The sequence below is a fragment of the Hippopotamus amphibius genome, chromosome 11, assembly GCF_030028045.1.
Source record: "Hippopotamus amphibius kiboko isolate mHipAmp2 chromosome 11, mHipAmp2.hap2, whole genome shotgun sequence".
NCBI classification, from domain to species: domain Eukaryota; kingdom Metazoa; phylum Chordata; class Mammalia; order Artiodactyla; family Hippopotamidae; genus Hippopotamus; species Hippopotamus amphibius.
Window position 1 is genome coordinate 45,075,681 of NC_080196.1, and position 21,701 is coordinate 45,097,381.

At 35.0% G+C, this 21,701-nt stretch overlaps 1 protein-coding gene across 3 annotated transcripts in view; it reads right to left on the minus strand.

Moving 5' to 3' along the window:
- HMGCLL1 (3-hydroxymethyl-3-methylglutaryl-CoA lyase like 1) overlaps positions 1-21,701 on the minus strand; it is a 140,126-nt gene that overhangs the window by 44,591 nt on the left and 73,834 nt on the right. For 2 of the 3 annotated variants that reach the window (XM_057699392.1, XM_057699391.1), the window contains 2 exons: positions 16,818-16,881; positions 12,371-12,559 (listed from right to left, as the gene is read on the minus strand). In XM_057699392.1, the coding sequence (XP_057555375.1) occupies positions 12,371-12,559; positions 16,818-16,881 (253 nt within the window). The remainder of the gene's footprint in view (positions 1-12,370; positions 12,560-16,817; positions 16,882-21,701) is intronic. The other variant, XM_057699393.1, reaches the window with a different exon arrangement.

Genomic DNA, 21,701 nt, shown 5'->3' on the forward strand with positions numbered 1-21,701 from the left:
AAGCCAGAATATGAACTCACTTTGTTAACCAAGTTAGCACTTCATGAAAAGCCAGAGCAAAGCAGGATTTTAATGAGAATTCTCACCATGTAAGAAGGTAAACAATCAATCACTTTCTACTTATTTGTTTATTTAATTTTGTGCATTAAGATTGAAAGAAAAAAACAATACATATATTTGCCATAAGATATTTCCTTACTATTTCCAATTGCACATTTCAAGTCAAATGGCCAAGAGGGTCTTCTCTTTTTCTGCCTCCTCCCTACTGCTGCTTCCCTTTTTTGCTCAATGAACATATAAAATTTCCTTAAGGAAACAGTGGTTTCGTTTTCACTTCTTCATAATTTAGTGATATCTTCCCACCTAGAGCACACATGAACTCACTCACCTGGAATTTCAGACAGGAGCACATTTCTTGTTTCTTGATATCATGGTTTTAAATAAACACCATAACCACACTGGCAAGCCTAGTAACATTTCCAAATCACAATTAACTTTAAATTAATGCTGTTTCAGACCACACTGGGAACTTCTAACTCTTGAGGAGTTCTGTATCTTTACTTTTAAGCAAACAAGACAACAATAAAGTAGGATAAACTTCAGAAAGTTGTCTTTACCTCTTTATTGAAGTTGTCTTAGCAATCAAAAAAAATCACCTTTCTTTTTAATTATTTTTTTAGTAAATTTGCTATGGATAACACTGTTGGCCTTCTTATAGCTGATGTGGGTCTTCATTCTTTTCACTCTGAGGTCTGTTATCTATAAAGTCTTGTGTATTTTCAAGGGGAAATGTTCCAAAATGTCCACATAGAAAAATAAATAAGATTTTTCTTTCCTTACAGAATAGAAACAGTATTCTTTTAATTTGGACCTTCAATGAAAACAGTGGGTTTTAGTTACTGAAGCAAATGTTTCCTTTAAGAATGTTTACTGAACTGCAAACATTTTAAGAAATGTGAGCTTTATTTAGTTATCTGTTGTTGTTGTGAAATCAAAGTAAAAGAATCTAATTCTCAAAGCATCCTCTTCAAACCTCAAGTTCTTTTACCTTAGGAAATTGATGTCATAAACATATTTTCCATATCCTGCAAGGAAAGTTTTTCCCCAAGAAATCGGTCAAGGTATTTATACATTTAATATAAATAGATTTAAATGTATTAAACACAACTAACTACAAGAATATTCTGAGAAATCTGAAGAAGTATTATTGGTTAATGAAGAAATGAGCCTTATAATTTCTGGAAGGCAGTTATACTCACCACTATACCACCAACATGAGACATAATTTCTCAGTGAAGGAAGGATGAAAGATTGATAGAACACAGGAAGAAGCAATTCAAAATCAGGAAGGAAAACAGTAGCACATATTACAATGATTCTCAGCCAGGAAGGAAACCCTAAATTTGCAGACCTTCTACATAAAGAAAATCACCAAATTTCATTTTTATACAAACAAAAACTTCAATAAAAGGAACAACCTGCCAGTTTCTTGGATGGGGAGATGATATTCTTAAGTCAATCCTCTCTAAATTAGCCTAGGCATTTAATAAAATGAATATTTGAGGGGATGATGTTTGGAACAAATTCAGTTAAAATTCAATTAGATAAAATAAATATATAAAATAATTTAAAAGCGTTTGATAAAACACTCATAAAAGGGTCATGTGATACTAGATTTGAAATCTAACATAAAGCAATGTTAATTAAAAGTATATGGTATTTACATGAAATAAATGACCATGTATTTTTTATTTTTAAAAAGGGACAGGAAGAGGTAAGATAAATCAGATTGGCATCCTTGTTCCACTACCTTTCAAATAAAGGGCTTTGGGCAACTGATCTAACCTTGGAAAGCCACATTTGCCTCAAGTAAAAAGTTATAGTTATAAAAAATTACTTCATAGGATTGTTATAAGGACAAAATAAAATAATGCATGTAAAACATAGTTTAAAAATTCAATAAATATTAGCTGTTGTTATCACAGAAGAGAAACTCTAGAGATCGACTGAAGAATATGACAACATAGTATGTGTCATAGCTAAATATCTTGTATCTCTGAGGAAATAACAGGTTATGTAATGAAGGGATAGCAATGTGTTTATATAAAATATAGATTCTTATCTTGCACCATGAATAAAAATACAGTACAGCTGGATGAATGATTTGATTATAAGAAATGAAGTCAAAGAAAAGATAGATAATCAGGTTGTATAAGTACTAAAAGACAATCTTTTAAATAAACGGCACTGGGATAACGGATATTCACAAGTAATAGAGCTAAACAAGGCCCCTGTCTTACATCACTCACAAAAACTAACTCCAAATGGATTAAAGACTTAAATGTAAGATCTGAAACTATGAAATATCTTAAAGAAAACATAGAAAAAAATGCTTCTTGACATGGGTCTTTACATTTATTATTTTGGATATGACACCTAAATGTAAGCAACAAAATTAAACATGCATCCCAATGTTCATGGCAATACTATTTATAATAGCCAAGACATGGAAGAAAACTAAGTGTCCATTGATAGATCAATGGATAAAGAAGATGTGGCACATGTATACAATAAAGTATTACTCAGCCCTAAAAAAAGAATGCAATAATGCCGTTTGCAGCAACATGGATGGACCTAGAGATTATCATACTAAGTAAGTCAGAGAAATACAAATATGATAACACTTATATGTGGAATCTAATAAAAAAATGATACAAATGAACATATTTACAAAACAGAAACAGACACACAGACATAGAAAACAGACTTGTGGTTACCAAAGGGGAAAGGGCAGGGAAGGATAAACTAGGAGTTTGGGATTAGCAGATATACACTACTGTACATAAAATAGATAAACAACAAGAACTTGCTGTATGGCACAGGGAACTATATGCAATATTTTGCAATAACCTAAAATGGAAAAGAATCGGAAAAAGAATATATGTATATTATATATATATATAAAACAATCACTTTGCTGTACACAATATTGTAAATCAATACTACTTCAATAAAAAATAAAATAAAAAAGTGGGACTACATCAACCTAAAAAGCTTTTTCACAGCAAAATTAAAAAACAGTCAACAAAGTGAAAAACAATCCACCCACTTGGAAAAAGCACGTGCAAAACATAATATTAATAAGAAGTTAATATCCAAAATGAATTTTAAAAAACTCACAGAACTCAACAGCAAAAAAACCAAATACTCCAATTTGAAAAAATGGGCAAAAGACCTGAGTAACATTTTTACAAAGATGATATATGAATGGTCAACATGTACAAGAAAAGATTTCAACATCACTGGTCATTAGGAAAATGCAAATAAAAATCATGAGCTATCACTTCATATATTTTAGAGTGGTTATCAGTAAAAAGAGGAGATAATAAATGCTGGTGAGGAGGTGGAGAAAAGGGAACCCTTGTACATTGTTGGTTTGTAAACTGGTATGGATACTATAAAAAACAGTATGGGAAATCCTCAAAAATTAAAAATAGAAATACCATATATTCTAGAGATTCTACTTCTGAAAATAAATCCAAAGGAAATGTAAAAAATAACTTGAAAAGATATTTCTACCTTCATATTGATGGCAATATTATTTACAATAGTCAAGACATGGAAAAAATCTAAGTGTCAATTGACAGATGAAAGGATAAAGAAATTAGGATAAAGAAGTTGGGATGAAGATATATATATAAATACATAAAATGGAGTATATTTATAATGCAATATATATATATAATGGAATATTATATGTAATATATAATGCACATATAATATATATTATATAACATATTTACATATATTATATAAAATTATAATTGTGTATTATATAACATAGATAATATGTATATTATATAATATATAGTATATATTATATTCTAATCTTTTGATAATATATAATATATAATATGATATAATTGTATATATATTTATATATAAGATAACATATAATATATAATCCCTTTTATATAATTGTATACAAGTTAATATGTAATAATTATAATATATAATTATATATTTATATATTATAATTATGTTATATATAATGTATAATCATATAATCACATATATAAAAATATAACTACATATTATAAATATATAAAAATATATAAAATTATATATTTATATATAATATAATACATATTATATTATAATTATGTAATTAATATATAATATATATTATATAATAATATATAAATATGTAAAATATAAAATATATATAATTTTATATTATATAGTATACATATTATATATTATGTTTTATATATATTATGTATTATATATAATATAATGGAATATTACATATATAATGTATAATGTATATAAAACAATATATAATGTATATAATTTATATATAATATATATTATATAATATATAACATATGTAAAACATATAATATACATAATTATATATATTAATAATATATATAATATTTTAAATATTCAATATATATTATACATAGTATATAATATGCTATATTACATATAGTATAAAATATATATTATATATGACATAATATGTATATATAATGTATATAATATATTATAATGACATATGTTATATATTATAATACAATATAATATATAATATAATATGTGATAAATATATTATATATTAACATACAGTACATATTATTTTACATATAATAGTATATAATAATATACTATACTTTAGTATATAATATACATATATTTTATATATTACATAATATAATAAGTAGTGATAGTATATAAATATAAATACATATGTTTATATAAAAAATAAATATATATATATATATTATGGAATAATATTCAGCCACAAAAAAACTAAGAAGTATTGCCATTTGCAACAACATGGATGGACCTTAGGGGCATTATGCTAAGTGAAATAACACACTGAGTAAGGTAAAATACTGTATGTTCTCACTGTGGAATCTAAAAAACATACAAACTAAGACAGACTAAAACCCCACCAAACTGATAGTAAAGTACTTCAGAGTTGGTGTGGCGGAGGGGAAATTGGAGGAATGCAGTGAACAGGTACCAACTTCCAGCCGTAAGATAAATAAAGTACTAGGGATGTTATGTACAACCTGATGACTATTGTTACCACTGCTGTATGATATATCTGAAAGATGTTGAGAGTAAATCCTGAGTTCTCATCACAAGGAAAAAAATGTTTTTTTCCTTTTTGCTTTTTCTATGAGATGATGGATGCTAGTTAAGCTTATTACCATAATCATTTCACAACTTATATAAGTGAAACCACTATGCTGTACACCTTAAAAGTACACAGTAATGTTTGTTAGTTATATCTCAAAAAGCTAAAAAAACAATTACAAAAATAATTTTACTTAATTTGAAAAGTCTTTCAAAAGAAATATATAACCATAGGCTGATTATTACAGTTACTATAATTTATACAAATTTTTGTCATGATAACTTATATTTGTAACCTAGGTAAAGATAACCTGACTCCTTGCCTAAGAAATTTGACTTGATTTCCACATTTTTTGGTATATGAAAAAATTATTAACTAAAGGAATGGTGTTTTATCCTGCTTTTTTATTGTCTACTATACCTAATAGCAGAGAGACTATCACAAAGAAGGTAGCTAATAAATAATTTTTGGTTAAATAAGCATGTTAAAATAATTCATAAAATAATTTTAAATGGTCACTGTTGATAGACAAAATTTCCATTTTACATTCTGCTCTCTATTGAAGAGATTTATAAATACATGGGAAAAAATAAATATATAAACTTTGTAGCTTCCAGACTAGGATTCCACATGTTCGACTTGCACTTAGTAAGTTCCTCATCCTCAGTTTCAGTCTTGAATCTAACTTTTACTAATACTATTAAGTTCAATATTCTAAAGTGATAATTTACAAAAATGAACCAGTGTGAGCTCATAGCGTATATCACTCCCACTTAGCTCAAGCTCAGAGTTAGAATATGTGGCAACACGTGAGAAAGTTGTTAAAAAAATAAAGCTTACACATTCTTGAATTTTGGTTATTATGTTCATTAGTGGTTCTAATTGTGTGTGTGTGTATGTGTGTGTATGCACGTGCACTTGTTTGTGTTATTAGTGCTGAGCCTATAACCATTAATTGGTTAATTACAATAAGCTAATTACCATAAGTTAATTACAATAGTCATGAGAATAATACTTTACGTTCAATACCAAAGGGACCAATTTCAAGCCAATATTCTTAAGGAAAAAAAATCTGTGTCACGTTACATTAATGTGCAAGAGTATATATATTCATACAGTTTCCTTGTAAATAGCAATTTTCATGAGAGAAAAAAATTAAGAGAAAAGAACATGAAAAGATATTCAAAAAACAAAAAGCTCAATGTGTTTCTATACACACAATGGAGCAAAAACAGCAAGATTTCCAAATGAAAGCTGCATGTGTTTAGAAAGATGTGACAAGTACTTGGTTGAAAATAAGATATTGAAAATAAGCTTAAAACAACTGGATGAGACATTTGCAGAATGAATTAGAGAAGTGCTTGAAAAGATAGTGAGTTCTGAAGTTTCCATTTCTTATGTCAAAGGAAGAATCATATCATATCCTGGCCCTAATCCCAATCAACAATAATCAATTTTTATAACATTTGCCTATCTGACCAGCATGGATTAAGTGACATGGGAGAGGCAGAGCTATCTGGGACATGTTCTTTCTCGGTGAGTGTCAGGCCTATGATCTAATTGTAACCCACTACATAAAGATTACATACTTTCATAGCTAGCATCTAAGAATTAAATTCACGCTCGTTATTTTTAAATACTGATTATTTGAATTCCAGTTTAAAATGCCATCTAGCTCAGAAGTTTTTTCTAACTGCCCCTTCAATATCTGTGGATGTAGAAATAGATAAAAGTTATACGGTCTCTGAAAAAAAAACAAAAACAAAACATGACTGATTACCTATAGTCAAAATCAGAGAGAAGTTTACATTAATAAAAAGATGTTGGAGATAAACAAAACAAATTATTCATTTTATGTTTCTTCATTTTTCATCACTAATATAAGCAATCCAGCCACTTGCAAAAAAACATAATAGAAAGGAACTTTGTTCATCTTTTCTTACTGACGTTTATGGCTCAAAGCCCTGTTTATAAGCACTCGAAAACTGGACAGTGTTAAATTTCTACCGGATGCCCTGTTCTCTGTTACTTGTTTATTTTTGTATTAAAAGTATTTTTCAAAATGAAGTATAGTTGATTTACAATATTGTGTTAGTTGACCTCTTTATTTATTTTTCGATGATAACTTACACCTCATCCCACCTGAAAATATTTTTCAACACAATGCTGTACTGAAGAAAGTTAATTGTGTAGCAGAAAGCAAACAAACGAAAAACTATTTCATACTCAAAAAGCTTCTGGAGTTCCTGAGTTAAACTAAAACAGTTTTCTCCACAGCAGGACTGCTGATTTTACATCTGAATCTGATACCTAAAACAGTGTCTGATAAAATGAATATTTGCTGAATAAATTGGTGATGCATTTTGTAAAACCTCCGTAGGGGCATCCAGTTTTCAAATTTTTGTTATCTTTCTTGTTCACAGACTTCTATTTAGCTCCTTAATAGATGTTGAATAATGAATAATATTTAATGCATTATTTACAAACTTACACATTTATAAAAAAAACAATGCTTTATGTCTCCAGCTCTTTGAGTAATAAAGGCTATTATTATTGCTATTAGTGTATCAGCAGTAGTAATAGTTTTCATTGTAATGACTGTAATAATATGAAGTATCAACCAAATGCACTGCTACTGAGACAAATGTTCTAGAAAGTCTGCACCTCATCTCAGTTTTGTAAAATCTGAAGATGTAGGCATCGTTGTACACATTCTGTAGGTACAGAATTGAAAAGAGAGATTGGAATTCTAAAAAATGTTCTTTGACAACCTCAAAAACAAATTACATGAGGAAATATTTGTTGTTTGGTAGCATTTAAGTGTAGTTTAGCAAAAGTCAATCTGTAGAAATGACTGCTTCGTTGTAAAAATTAGGTAAATGATTTGGTTTCTCTAAAATAAAATACTAAACATATGGAAAACATCATGAGGAAAGGCACATTAGCTAAATGTCTATTAAGCTGAAGAGAAAGAAAGGCACATGGTATTTCTTTAGGGGAAAGCTAAATATTGCCTGCTCTACTCTCTTTGCTACCAATTAATGTGGTACTGTTATTTGTGGTATCGGAACTCATTTGTTTTACTCTGTTTTCACCCTGTTATGAAGACTCAAATCATTTGAGTGGAGAAAAACAGAACTGTGCAATTGTTTAGTATTAAGTAGATTAAGTAATTTGTTCACTGGAATTTACTTAGGTACTTGGGAATATGCAAAAGGGTGAGATTCGATTTTTACATAAAAATTAAGACAAGCATATTGGGCCACGTACGTTTCTTCCATTACTGAAATGCTGTACGTTTTGTCACCTCATTTTCTTGCTCTTTTGGGTTTGGGTGGTTATAAATATCTCCCACTCAAATCTATAGTCTTTATTATTTCTCTATATTAAAGAATATCTGATAATTATGAATTCTTGACTCCCATACAACCATGTACAGCCCTATAAGTCATATGTTTAAGTAATAAAAAATACAATAAAACCTGGGGACCCAAGAAAGATCCCTCTATTACATGATTAGTATGTGCTTTCTGGACTGAGGGGGGATGTTCCATTTATAACTCTCATTTGTTTCCTACCATTGTGGCCAAGTTTCCACTTACTACATGTCTCCTTGCCATCATATTAACTTCCAGTTTGGAGCACTGTAAACTGTTTCTCAACCCCTAAATTAAAGCAAGTGATATCCACTCCACATGCACCACCAATCTGACTAGAAGCCACTTCAAAGATTCCATTTTAAAGAATGAAGTATGTAGCCAGTGCTTCCTGAAGCCAAAGTTAGCCTGCTTTGTGACGAAGTGGGGCTTTCTCTGATTTCCCTTCTACTGAAACACGGGCAGTTTTTTTTTTTTTTTTTTCTAAGACATTTTTTTTCTCCTCCACTCACAGGTATTTTGTTGTTGCTGCTGCTTTTATTGGGAAGGAGCCCCGGAGTTCTCTGCTTCACTCAGCGCTGCCGGGAACCAGTACACACATGTGTCCGCACAGACATTCCACAACCACGCTCTGCTGTCTGTATGAACATACACTTCTCCAAATATTTACAGACTGTCTCAGCGACACACAGTTTCAAAGGGAGATGAAGTGTATATTTTGTCTTATACCGTCCCTGACTTATCAAACTGGATGAAAGTGAGTGAAACTCCAAGTGGCTGGCAGCAAAGACACACTCTACAACTCCATCGTTAAATCGTTCGTGTAAACTGGCCACTCGGGCTGCGTGTCGCTTCTTACACAAGCCACTCTCACCCTCTCCTCCACCCACTTACACTGTGACTACACATCAAGGTGTGCGCAGGGTAACACCGTCATGCTCCAAGTGCACTTTCCCAGGCCCCTCTCCTCCCTTCTACCCTCCCACCTTCCAGACATACTGAGAGCTTGTGCACATAGTAAAGGAACAGAAAACACAGCACCAGATACTTGTGGACACACTTCCTACTAACTTGTACAGTAGATGCCAAAGAGCGGAATATCCACGCCTCCCCTGACAGGCATGCGCACACACACACACACACACACACAACATATAGACATATACACACACATACACATGGATGCACAGACATGAACACACATACATACACACACAGACCCCAAATACTTCAACTTAAATTGAAGATATGTTCCTTTTGAAAAGATTCATATTCTTCCTGACACCTGTAGGTGCTACTAATTCACAACCATTTGAAAATAATTTATCTGCTTGAGTCTTTCACATTCTGCAAGCAATGCGAATTTGAACCCTAAACCCACATCAGGGTCAACAAAAAGTTATGACGTATAAAGGGAGCTTGTATAATTGTCCTTCACCCATAGCCAGGGCCGTGAGAATAAATATCCTTGCCACCTTCTCCGGTTGTGAGGTGGTTTCTGCTGGGTCACGCTTTTTGACTGAGGGGGTGGTGTTTTATTCATGGGGTGCGGAGTCTCGGCCTTAAACAGGTTCTGACCTGTGCTCTCCATCTTGCTTGGGCCCAAGGTTCTTTCCTGCCCCATCCCCATCAGGCTGTTACAGGACGGATGGGCAAATGCCCCAGAATTGCAGTCCTCATCTGTTTGTAAGTGGAGACTTTGCAGTTCATCTAATTCAGCGAACGTTATAAAGCTCAGCTTCCCCTGTGAAGACAGCAGTAGTCTTTCAGCTCCTAGGACATGCTCCTCCCTCTCCAAGGTCTTTTGCCCAAGTGGTGTTTCATCTGCTTGAACATTCTTTTCACACACTGATGCCCACACACACACACACACACACACACACCCTTATTGAGGTTACTTTCTTCTCATTCTTTATATCTGTTTTTAAAATTTACTTCCTCAGACAGCCTTAACCATCACAGTCACAATGGGCTAACAGCAATATTTTGCACTGGGGCATTTTCAAGAGGCAGAGAGTTTCCAGAATCAGATCTTTGGGTTCCCAGAATTTGCGCTATAGCCCTGGATCCCCAAACCCTAAACTATCATTCATCATATAATAAATATGCTACATGAATAAAATATGACTCAAGTGTTACCATATAGAGGATATATCCATATAAGAAATGAGAGAGACACACATACACACACACATACACACACACACACCCCTCTCCAGGAACTTGCTGGTGAGGAACACTTAATAAGTTACAGTTGCAGCTGAACACAGAATCCTGAAGCAATGCCTAGTTCTCTATTGTTTTAGAAACTAGAATAGAGAAGGAAAATTGTCAAAATTCCCACACCCCAGAGTCCATGGGATATCATTTTTTCTTCTAATTCAATACAATGTTCCTTGCCTGCTTCCAGAGGATAAATAAGGATTTATGCACATATGTTACGAAGTCCAAATAAGCCCTTGTGGGGCTTGATCTTCACAGGGTTTTTAAACTTCTGCCAAACAACTGTGCACTGCAGGACGGTGACATTAAGCCTTATGCGTTGATTTTCAGCCTCACCAAAAAGCTTTCAGACACTTATCTTTAGTTGTCAAAATCTTGGGTTCAAAGAAGATCCAGTGAATTTATTTTTAGCCGAGTTTAAGAAATAACATCAATTTAAAAATAAATACCTTAAAATGCAATTTATATCTATTTCTTTCAATACAGACATTAAAAAGAACTGAGGTATGATTAGAATGTAATAAGCAATTCTTAATCCTCCAACTTTCTCTAGCTCTCTTGATTTTGATCAGAATATTCTTGATAAAAACCAGGGGTTCTTTCAAAAGGATGCTTGCCAACATCAGGAAGACATCTTAAACAAAATAGTCTATATTTCAGCACCATATCTCCTCATCACAGAGCACCAAATTATCCAAAAGAGCATAAGTTACATGATTACAACAGTACACACTGCTATCTCTGTGCGCTGCACTCCTCAAAAATGCCATCATTTTTCAATCTGTTACCTTTTAAGGCTGAGAGCAAGTAGGAGCTGAAAAAAGCAGACATAGCTCTGAGAAGATTAATAGTTTTAGAGGAACAAATTCAGGGATTTTATCAAATCGGGTGAACAGTAATGAGACATCATTGCCCTAAAAAGCATGCACAATTTACAAATATTTCCTGAGTGCATGTCATGTGTCAGGTATTGCTTAAATGTCTCTTGATTTTTAATCTAGTTTTTCCTCATATCACACTGCCTCCCTTCTATTTTTCGACCAAGTTACAGCTATTCAATGTTCTCCCTTGTGTGATCTGCCCAAGATCATACAGCTACAAAGTGCTGGAGTTGGGACCAGAGGCTGGGGCTCCCGACTCCATACCAAGCCCTCCATGTTCTCCCTTGATTCTAAACCTAACCACAGGGTTCAAACAATGGTTTGATTACTGTATGTTTCTACAATAACAGTTTCTTACTGGGTCAGCATGTTAGGAAACTAGGAAAGAAGGCTTGGCTTGGAGTTGGGAGCCCCAGTCTCTGGTCCCAACTCCACCTTGTAGCTGTGTGATCTTGGGCAGGTCACGCAACCTCCCCGATCCTGTTTCCTGATATGTATCAGGTTAATGCTATGTATACTGTAAAGGTTGCTGTGAGGGTTAAATGAAGTAACATACACAGAAGAGGTAAACAAAGGGCTGGGAACACTGTGGGTGACCCATAAATATCAACACTTGAATCTCCAAAAAAATGTTATATTCGTAGCAATTTATAAATATTGTCTCACTAAAGCTCTTGATATGTTTATATGGCAAGTAAGTATACATGTCTTTACACATACACACAAATAATACAAAATACCTGAAGGGCCGTAAGGATATTTGCTAAGGCTTGTCCGTATGTGTCATGACAGTGAACAGCAAGAGCCCTGGGTGGGATTTCTTTCATGACACTTTCCAACAACCTCTTCATGCTTCCTGGAGTTCCCACTCCAATCGTGTCTCCCAGGGAGATCTCGTAACAGCCCATGCCATACAATCTCTTAGACACCTATCAAGAAAAGTGATAAGCTAGTAAAACAACAGAACTGAACACACTCAAACCCTGTTGTTCCTTAGCAAACATCATCTAGAGGTAAACATCACAACTAAGATCACTTGCATATCCACAGAAAATGTGTATTTTAGTTTTCCAGTCCTTTTCCTTGCTCATTAAATCCCAAGCATTGTATAAAACTTTGAATGACATTCCTGTAATTATCTTTCTCTAATATTCAAGTTTGCCTTAGAATCATATCTATCTAAGTAGCTATATGTTCAATTATGAAATTATAAGCTACAATTTCAATTACAGGAGGCTTATGTTCTCAGCGCTTTAATCAAATAGAAGCATCACAAATTTACTTTGAAACTAGTATTTCTCAAAGCATTAAATTAGTGGTCAAGATCTCTATCAAGTAGCTTTGTAATCAGTACAGACACAATATTTTTGGCTTAAATTTTCATAAGTTCATAAATGGATGCTCTTGATCCTGGTAAATTTCATGTTCCTTTCAAGCCAAATAACTAATGTTACTTTCAAAGAGCAATATGAATTTGCATGAAGGCAACATGGTATGTTGACAAAGACATGGCTTCTGGAATCAGGCCTGGAATTAAATCTCAGCTGCCATCCACGCCAATCATGTGATACTGGGCAGAAGATGAACCTTTTGAAGCCTCGGTCCCTATTCTGTAAAATACAAACAATAAAACACCCTTATTTAGCACGTTTTCTAAGCCTTACTACTTATTTTGTCAAAATCACAATAACAATGATGAAGTTAGGACGACAAGCTTGGTTGTGAAAATGAAATGAGAATATATAAAAATCACTTGGTGCAAAATCGAACACATGGTCACCCCTTAACTCATGGCTTACGTGTGTCTTCGGTGCCTGTTTTACACTAGGCGCTGCCCTAGGTGCTGGGATATTATGGGGATGCAGCTGTTAAGGATCCAGGCTCAAGTTATTATGCAGACTGGAGTCAAGTGAGGACAGACCCTAATCAATTTCACTTAGGAATGTGTAAACATAGCTAAAATAATAATTTCAAAACAAAGAAACAGGATTCTAGGAGCATGTAGCAAAGGAAATTGACCTAGATCTGTCAAGCAGAAAGGACCTCAGTAACAGCCTGAGATAAAGTCAGCATCAACTTGTCGAAGAGGTTGCGGAGGAAGAGTGTGAGAAGAATATTCAGGTGGAATTTCAGGCAGGTGAAATATCAAACACGAAGGGCATTCCAAGTAGGAAGGAAGGTCATGGGAATTCCCTGGTGGTCCAGTAGCCAGGGCTCTGCGCTTCCACTGCAGGGGGTTCAGGTTCAATCCCTGGCCAGGGAACTAGGACCCCATGTGCCACGCGGTGCAGCCAAAAAAAAGGAAAGAAAGGAAGGAAGGTCAGATGCAAAGGACAGTTGTGACAAGAAAGCAAAAACCAAGGGGAAATGGGGCTCCATAAAGCTGGGGAGGAAGGCAAGGGCAGAGCATACAAACAGCACACCCAGCCTTGCAAACCAACTGGGTTTAGGATTTTGGTTGAGGATTCCATCATAAGAGCAGTAGAAAGACTTGACCGAACGTGGAGTAGTGGTGATATCATGGAATTTATGTTTCAGAAAGGCAGTATCAATACAATATCAAAAATAGTTTGAAGGGCACTGAGAAGGGCTACCCGGTCCAAGTAGGAGACAATTATTGTTTGGAAACTTGGATAAAAAAAGCATAATGCTGATTCTCCTCTTTCTTCTCCTTTATTTAAAAAGCCACATACATTCAACTGTTAAATGTCTAGGTCTTTGGAATCGTATAGAAAGCACGTAGATGACAAACAGAACTTCTCTCCTCATTTCCATCTGGATGTTTTCAGCCTCACATAGATAGAGAAATTAATCATCTCAAAACTGCCTATTAAATGCTGGAATTTCTTAATGGCCATGTAGAGAAGAATGAGGCTTCCACCTAAGTGGCTGGAGGAAAATCCTAAGTGGGGGGTCAAGGGAATCCAAGGGCTACAAGAGTGTCAGGAAGGAGAGGATGGTCACCAGCCCCCAATTCTGCTGAGAAGTCAAGACAAGGACTAAATAGGATTTCACATTTCTTGACCCAAGTGCTAACTAGTGATCTTACAAAGAGGGATTCCAGTGGAGTGAATGGTCTAGAGGTCATTTTGGAGTGTGATGGAGAGTTGGTGGCATAGGGGATGATGGGCACCACTGATGCAGACAGCCCTTTGAAGAAGTGTAGATGTAGAAGGATGGAGATAGATCCTCGATAACTAGCCAGGGATGCTGACTTAAGGAAGGAAGTTTTCACATGGAAGAGGCTTGAACATGTACAAGTGTCAACGAGAAGGGCTCTGCAGTTGCATACCCAGGGAAGTAAGTGACAGGAAGGGCTAGCAGCTTCAACAGAGGGAAAACAGTCTGCAAGAGTCATTTTGGAAAGTGAGACAGGGAGTTGGCCAAACAGGGTAGCGGAACAGAAGACCCAGGTAAGGTTGCTGGTCATGAATTCCTAGCGCTGCCAGTCTGCCTGTTCCAGGATTCTGTTCAGCAACACACCAGGCATTGTGCAGCAGGAATGCAGAGGTTGTGTGTGGTCTGTCCAGAGGTGGCGTGAGCCGGAAGGCAGAAAAGCAAGGGGTGGGTGTAGAGGCAGAGTTGGATTCAGGTTTTGTGGAGTCTGAAGTTATACTATTTTGGAAAAGTTCTTTTAGAAAAGAATATATGATTGTGTATACAAATTAATAACGGCCTTGGAAGGGTCCCATGCCAGCAAAGGACTGCTAAATTTAAGCTTCATGCAGATGCAAACTATTATACATAGGATGGATAAACAACAAGGACCTATTGTATAACACAGGGACCTATATTCAATATCCTGTGATAAACCATAATGAAAAAGAATATGAAAAAGTATATATATGTATAACTGAGTAACTTTGCTGTAGAGCAGAAATTAAACACAACATTGAAAATTAACTATACTTCAATAAAATTTTTAAAATATTTAAGTTTCATTATTTTATGGAATTGCTATATCTGCCTCTGTGGGCAATTGTCTTGCTTAATTAACAGATGATGGGATAGCTCTCACTGGAAACATCTGCAGTTCAAATGAATGCACAAAACAGGAATGGCTTTAGCCAAGTTGAGAGTTTATCCTGTCTAAAGTTTGATTTTCTAACAATCCCATCTTCACTGCTTCTGCACCCTATTACTAAACTTGTAAAATTTAACCTTAACAGCAGTGCATGCGAATATACGACTTCATATACAAATGAGTTTCTGAGTCTAATATAATCTCAAAGACAAGCATTTTGTATTCATTAGCATCAATTAAGAAATAGGAACAGGAAGTAGAAACTGAACTTCATTAAGTAGGTCCTTAATGACTATAATCAATTGCTGTAAAATTGCTCTGGAATAATAGCAACTTGAATCTCAGCAGGAAGAGCTATAAGATCTCAAAGGAACAAAAACACGGAAGCAGTGTGTACTCTGATTCAAATGCCAAAGTATGTGGGAGACAACAAAGTGACACTACTTGAGCAACCAAGGCAAAGTTTGAGCACATGCTCAAAAACTGCCCCAGCATTCTGATAGAAAGTAGAAAGGTCACTCACTTGTTCTATTCACATAAAAACAAATCAGATGGACTTCCCTGGTAGCACAGTGATTAAGAATCTGCCTGCCAATGCAGGGGACACGGGTTCAATCCCTGGTCCAGGAAGATCCCACATGCCGCGGAGCAACTAAGCCCGTGAGCCACAACTACTGAGCCTGTGCCACAACTACTGAAGCCCATGCGCCTAGAGCCTGTGCTCGACAACAAGAGAAGCCACCGCCTTGAGAAGCCCTCACACCCCAATGAAGAGTAGCCCCCGCTCGCCACAACTAGAGAAAGCCTGCGTGCAGCAACAAAGACCCAACACGGCCATAAATAAATAAATAAATAAATAAATAAATAAATAAATAATAAATTTATAAAAACAAAACAAGACAAAACTAAATCAGATGTTTTTATTCCCTCAATCTTTGAACACCCAAATGATAAGACTCAAATAACTCTGTACGGTGATAACCAACATATAGGTCTTTAGCGTCACAATAAAACTATCAGCTAAGTGATTAAATGTGTCTCCTAGTCCCTGGTTCTCCTTGGTCTTATTGTGCAAATGCAATAAACAACAGGAAAAAGAGCCCACTTTTAAAAATAATATATATCATTTTACCATGAACCAGAAAACCAGACATATATCTTACTTCTGTCACTTTCTGCGCTGTGATGTTTCCTTCATACGGACAGCCCAGGGCACAGGACACATACCTGAATTTAAAATACAGAGCCATATAAATATGCATCTGGTGGGTAAGGCATTTCCTAATTTCCATCTTAAAGAAATGAAGAAATAGCCAAAAAGTCATCAAGAAAATTTATTTTACTATATCCCTTCATTATTATCTTCTCAGACATAACAAAAAAAATTGGGAACATTTTCAATTTAACTCATGTTTTAATTTTTCCAATAATTACAGTTTGATATGTATTATTTGATGGCAGATGGGAATAACACAAGTGTTTGTCTTGTGGGGTTGCTTTAACTATAACAATACGTGAGCATTCAAAGCAGAAAATATCAGTGAAATATATTGTTTTATTTCAATAAGTACATACAGTCAACTGTTAAATATCCAGGTCTTTGGAATCATATAGAAAGCATGTAGATGACAAACTGAATTTCTCTCTTCATTTCCATCTGGATGTTTTGGCCTCACGTAGATACAGTCATCAATCACCCCCAAACTCCTAGAACTGACCACAACCTCAAGGTTTCTCTCTCATGGGTGTACCTAAATTATCCCCAACAGAAGACTGTCTAGTCTGTGTTTAAAAGGCTCCAAATAAAGATACTCCATAAGCTCCTTCAACAATTTAATATAAAAAGTCAAGCCTTTCCTGCAAGGATGATGATACATTTCCATCTTAAAGTGTGAAGCTTTAGAAGAAGCCTCTTTTAACTATTTTCAGCTCAACACCAATTCCATTTTATTAAAGTTTTCTCAGGGATTTTATAAAAATGCATCATGTGTCTGATCATCAGGAATGAAACAATTCACAGGAGGGAGAGAGGGGTGGTGGGGAAGATGGCTGGAGACCCAGTTCTTCGGGCCAGAATACAAAAGACTTTAGATAGCAAGCCCTTGAATGCCGTGGCATCGAGCTGAAACTCTGAGATCCCTCAAAATTATTTTGAGACATTCATATGACAGGATCAGGTTTGTTTTCCAGAAATGTAACTCTTCGTGAACTCTGGAAATGGAAAGGTGGAAGCAAAAACATGAGCAAAGATGATCCCGTGTTTCCTTGACTGAGTGTGTATATATATATATGTGTGTGTGTATAACTGAATCACTTTGCTGTACAACAGAAATTAACACAACATTGTAAATCAACTATACTTTCATTGAAAAAAAGATCCTGTCAATTGGGAGATACACTACAAATGTCACAACAGGTTTTGGAGTAAGAACATGAAATATAGATTCAATAATTCAATACGTATTCATTGATCCTAAAGATGTAACCAAATTTCAAAAGTATTAAAATGTGAATAAAAGTTGGGTTTTGGAATTAAAATAGCTAAGCAGTTCCATAGCCAGGCAAGCAGTTATGAGGGCAGAGAAGGAGAAAAAGAGGATAAAGTTAAGTAAAATTCGAAAGCTATGCTGGACAGGAAACCATTTCTCTGCTCTTTCAATTACTATAATTTAAGCTTAATGTTCAAATAATTTGTATAAATTTACTCAAGATATGCGGAAAAGAAAATGTTCTTATGTGAACATAGCACTGGAGAAGGAGGCAAGGGATGAAAAAGGATACATATTTTCAATTCAGATACAATGATGATAATGTGTTGAAAACAGTACATTGATTCTGAACCCAAAATACCTAGATTCAAAAGAAAATTCAGGCTATCCGTTTACATACCATCCCTCTAAATGCAAAAACCAAAACAAGCAAAGGAAACAAGTGTAAGACAATAAAAAACACACAAACCTCTCCTGCATTCTCTTAACTGAAAAGTAAAAACCTGGCCAGAGCTGCCCCTTTATGCCATTGACCCTAACTCTCCCCACGTGTATTTTCACTCCTTGGAGTTTTCCCTCTGAGTCCTTCCCTGGCCTATGGTTGGCCTGGTCCTCATTCTCCATTGCGTGTTATCTTCGTATGTTCTCCTCCACCCTTCTTTAACCTATTCACACGTGAGGCTACTTTCTGCAAAGTGAATGCCATGGTTCTCAACTGCGTTCATTAACTGCACTTAAAACTCTCAAGCAGAGGTTGGTGAGCTAAGTTCCAGAGGCCAAATCCTGCTCATCACTCTTTTGCAAATAAAAATTTTATTGGCACAAAGCCATGCCTTCTGTTTACCTATATTCCATGGAGATTTTGCATTATAACAGCAGTAGTAGTTGCATCAAATATTACTATCTGGCTCTTAACAGAAAAAGCTTGCCAACCACTCGTGAGACATTTTTGTGAGTGTGAAAAGGCCTCCCTCATGATGAAAATAGGCTACCACGTCTGCTTTGACTGGTGGCGGAAGTCAGTTTCTAGACCTCTGCTCCTCTCTGACAATTTATTACAATGCTTCTCAATCTTGGCTGTACAGAATCATCTAGGGAGCTTAAAAAACAAAACAGACATTGGTGGGTAGGACATCCTCCAAACCAATTAATCAGAAACTTGGGGAATAGAATCTAACCACTAATTACGTTAAAATAATTTTTAAAGTTCCATTACGCTGCCAAAATTGTAAACCACTCAACTATTAGCAATACTTCCTCACCTGGACTGTTTGATTGATGCCCTTATAAAAAAGTGATGTTACACAGACATGATAGTATCTAACCTCAGGGATCTCCTCACTGCTACCCCACAGCATCTATCTTTGATCAGACCCATAGCATTCATGACATTTGTCCATCTTTAACTGGCTGATGATTAATTTCTTACAGACCGATTCCAAATAGTTTCTACTCTGCTGAAGCACCAACCCACAACCTCTCCATTTCTTTTTTCTTTTCATTTCTTCTTTCTGATTCAATGTCCTTTTTATTGAACTATAGCCTTTAGTAATTTTTTTCAGCAAGGGTAGAATTTTGCAGACTATTTTGTCAACAAATGGTTTTATTTCCCTTTTATTAATGTATACTAGTTTGGCTAGGTGGAATTCTAGGTTGACAGAGGGGGTTTTTTTTGCCATTTTTGAACATATTATTTCACTATTTCTGGTCTCAGTTTTTGCTGATGAGAATTTTTTAGTCTAATGATAATTCCTTTATAGTACTTTTATAGTAATTTTTCTCTACTGCTTTAGGATTCCGTTTATATCTAATATTCTATATTTTACCATGAGTATGTCAGGACTTGTTATACTTCAATATTAATATTAATGCTTTTCTTCTTTTCTAGAAAATCCTCAAAGTACTAGTTCATCAGATTCTCGTATATATTTCCCCTGTTTTCTCCTTCTGGGGATTCTATTAGGCATTCTCTCTTAATTTCACTTTCAAAATTTCTATTATCTTTCTGTGTTTCATGATTGCAGTTTCCTCAAATCCTACTTCCTGACCACTAATCCTCTCTTCAGCTGTAATCTGCTCTTCAATGCAATTATTGTTTTTATTTAAAAACACATGTATTTTTCATTTCTATCTCTTTTCCTTAAATCTTCATTCTTTTTTTTCATAAAGACCTGTTCTCTTACTACATTCTTCCTTTGCCTTTATACATAGGTTAAGGGTTAATTTACAGTCTCCTTTTCAAATTATTCTATGTCCTTCTTTTCTACAAAAATTCTCCTACTTTTTCTTTTTCTTCTGCTTATTTTTCTTAGGGTAGTTTGTTTCCTCAAGTGGCCTGTAATTTTTACTGTGAGTGCCTTTTCATGGTGATTTTAGTTTCTGTAGAAGTTCCTGAAGTGAGAGCCCTGACTTATTTAAACGTTCCTATAAAGGAGATCTAATTTCCTTTTTCTGTTGCCTTGCAGACTTTACCAGTTCCCAGGCAAATGTCTACCTTCATTTCTCAATTTGGGTTTCCACAATACTCGTATGTCATAAATCCACAACCCATAACACTGGCACAGATTTCAGTGACTGTGCATTGGCAAGGAAGTGCTTCCAAGCTCCAAGAATACTCAGTTCCAAATCCAAGTCTTAGCAGAACATCTATCTTTTTCAGTACAGATTTTAAAATCCCATTTCCAAGCCACCAGGGATTATATCTGGAATAGATACCCCCATGTGCTAGTGGCATCAACCACATCCTTACCACACTTTCTTTGATGAAACCTGAGGACTTTCTTTTCTTTTTCCGAGCTTGGCTATATGTTTTACAAGTTGTTATATTTATGTGTCTATAATGGGAACAGAAAAGGGAGTCTCTGTATCAGTTCAGTCCCCTACAGTCTCTCTCTCTCTATTACACAGATAACTCTAAGAACAAACTCCCAATCTTCTTATGAACGTTACAAATCGATTGCTTGACACACACATGGCATATGAAGTGCAGTAGATCCAAAATGGTGCTCATTCCTGTTTTCTCCATATTTGCCATTAAAAAAGAAAATGATAGTCATTTTCAGCCACCAAATCACTTGAAGGTCACCTTTGAGAACACGTTCATTAACTAGCATTGGCTGGTTCTTCCCTCCAGGCTCTAGAGTGTGTGAGCTCTGCCAGCACCAGCCCACGTGGACAGAACAGTGCCCGAGCCCCTCCCCGGGAGGGTCACAGACATCTCCTAAGTGTCCTCCTTGCCTCTAGTCTCATGCCGCTCCCTCATTTGCACTCCAATATCCGTCACCAAAACAATATTCCTAGAGCATAGACCTGATGGCATATTTTTCCACTCTGAAAATCTTTACTGGCTTGTCATTGTCTACCAAATTAAACTTGATATTCAAGTTCAGCAATTTGTGAGGCCTCATCTGACTTTCTACCTCCCTTGCATTTCACAGCCTCAAAAGCTCCTATCCCAGTAAATATAAACCTCTCCCTGTTACCCAAACATTTCTGGAGATTTCTCTTCACTGTGCCTTTGCTCTTGGTAGATTTCCTACCCTTTCTGAAAAGGCCATT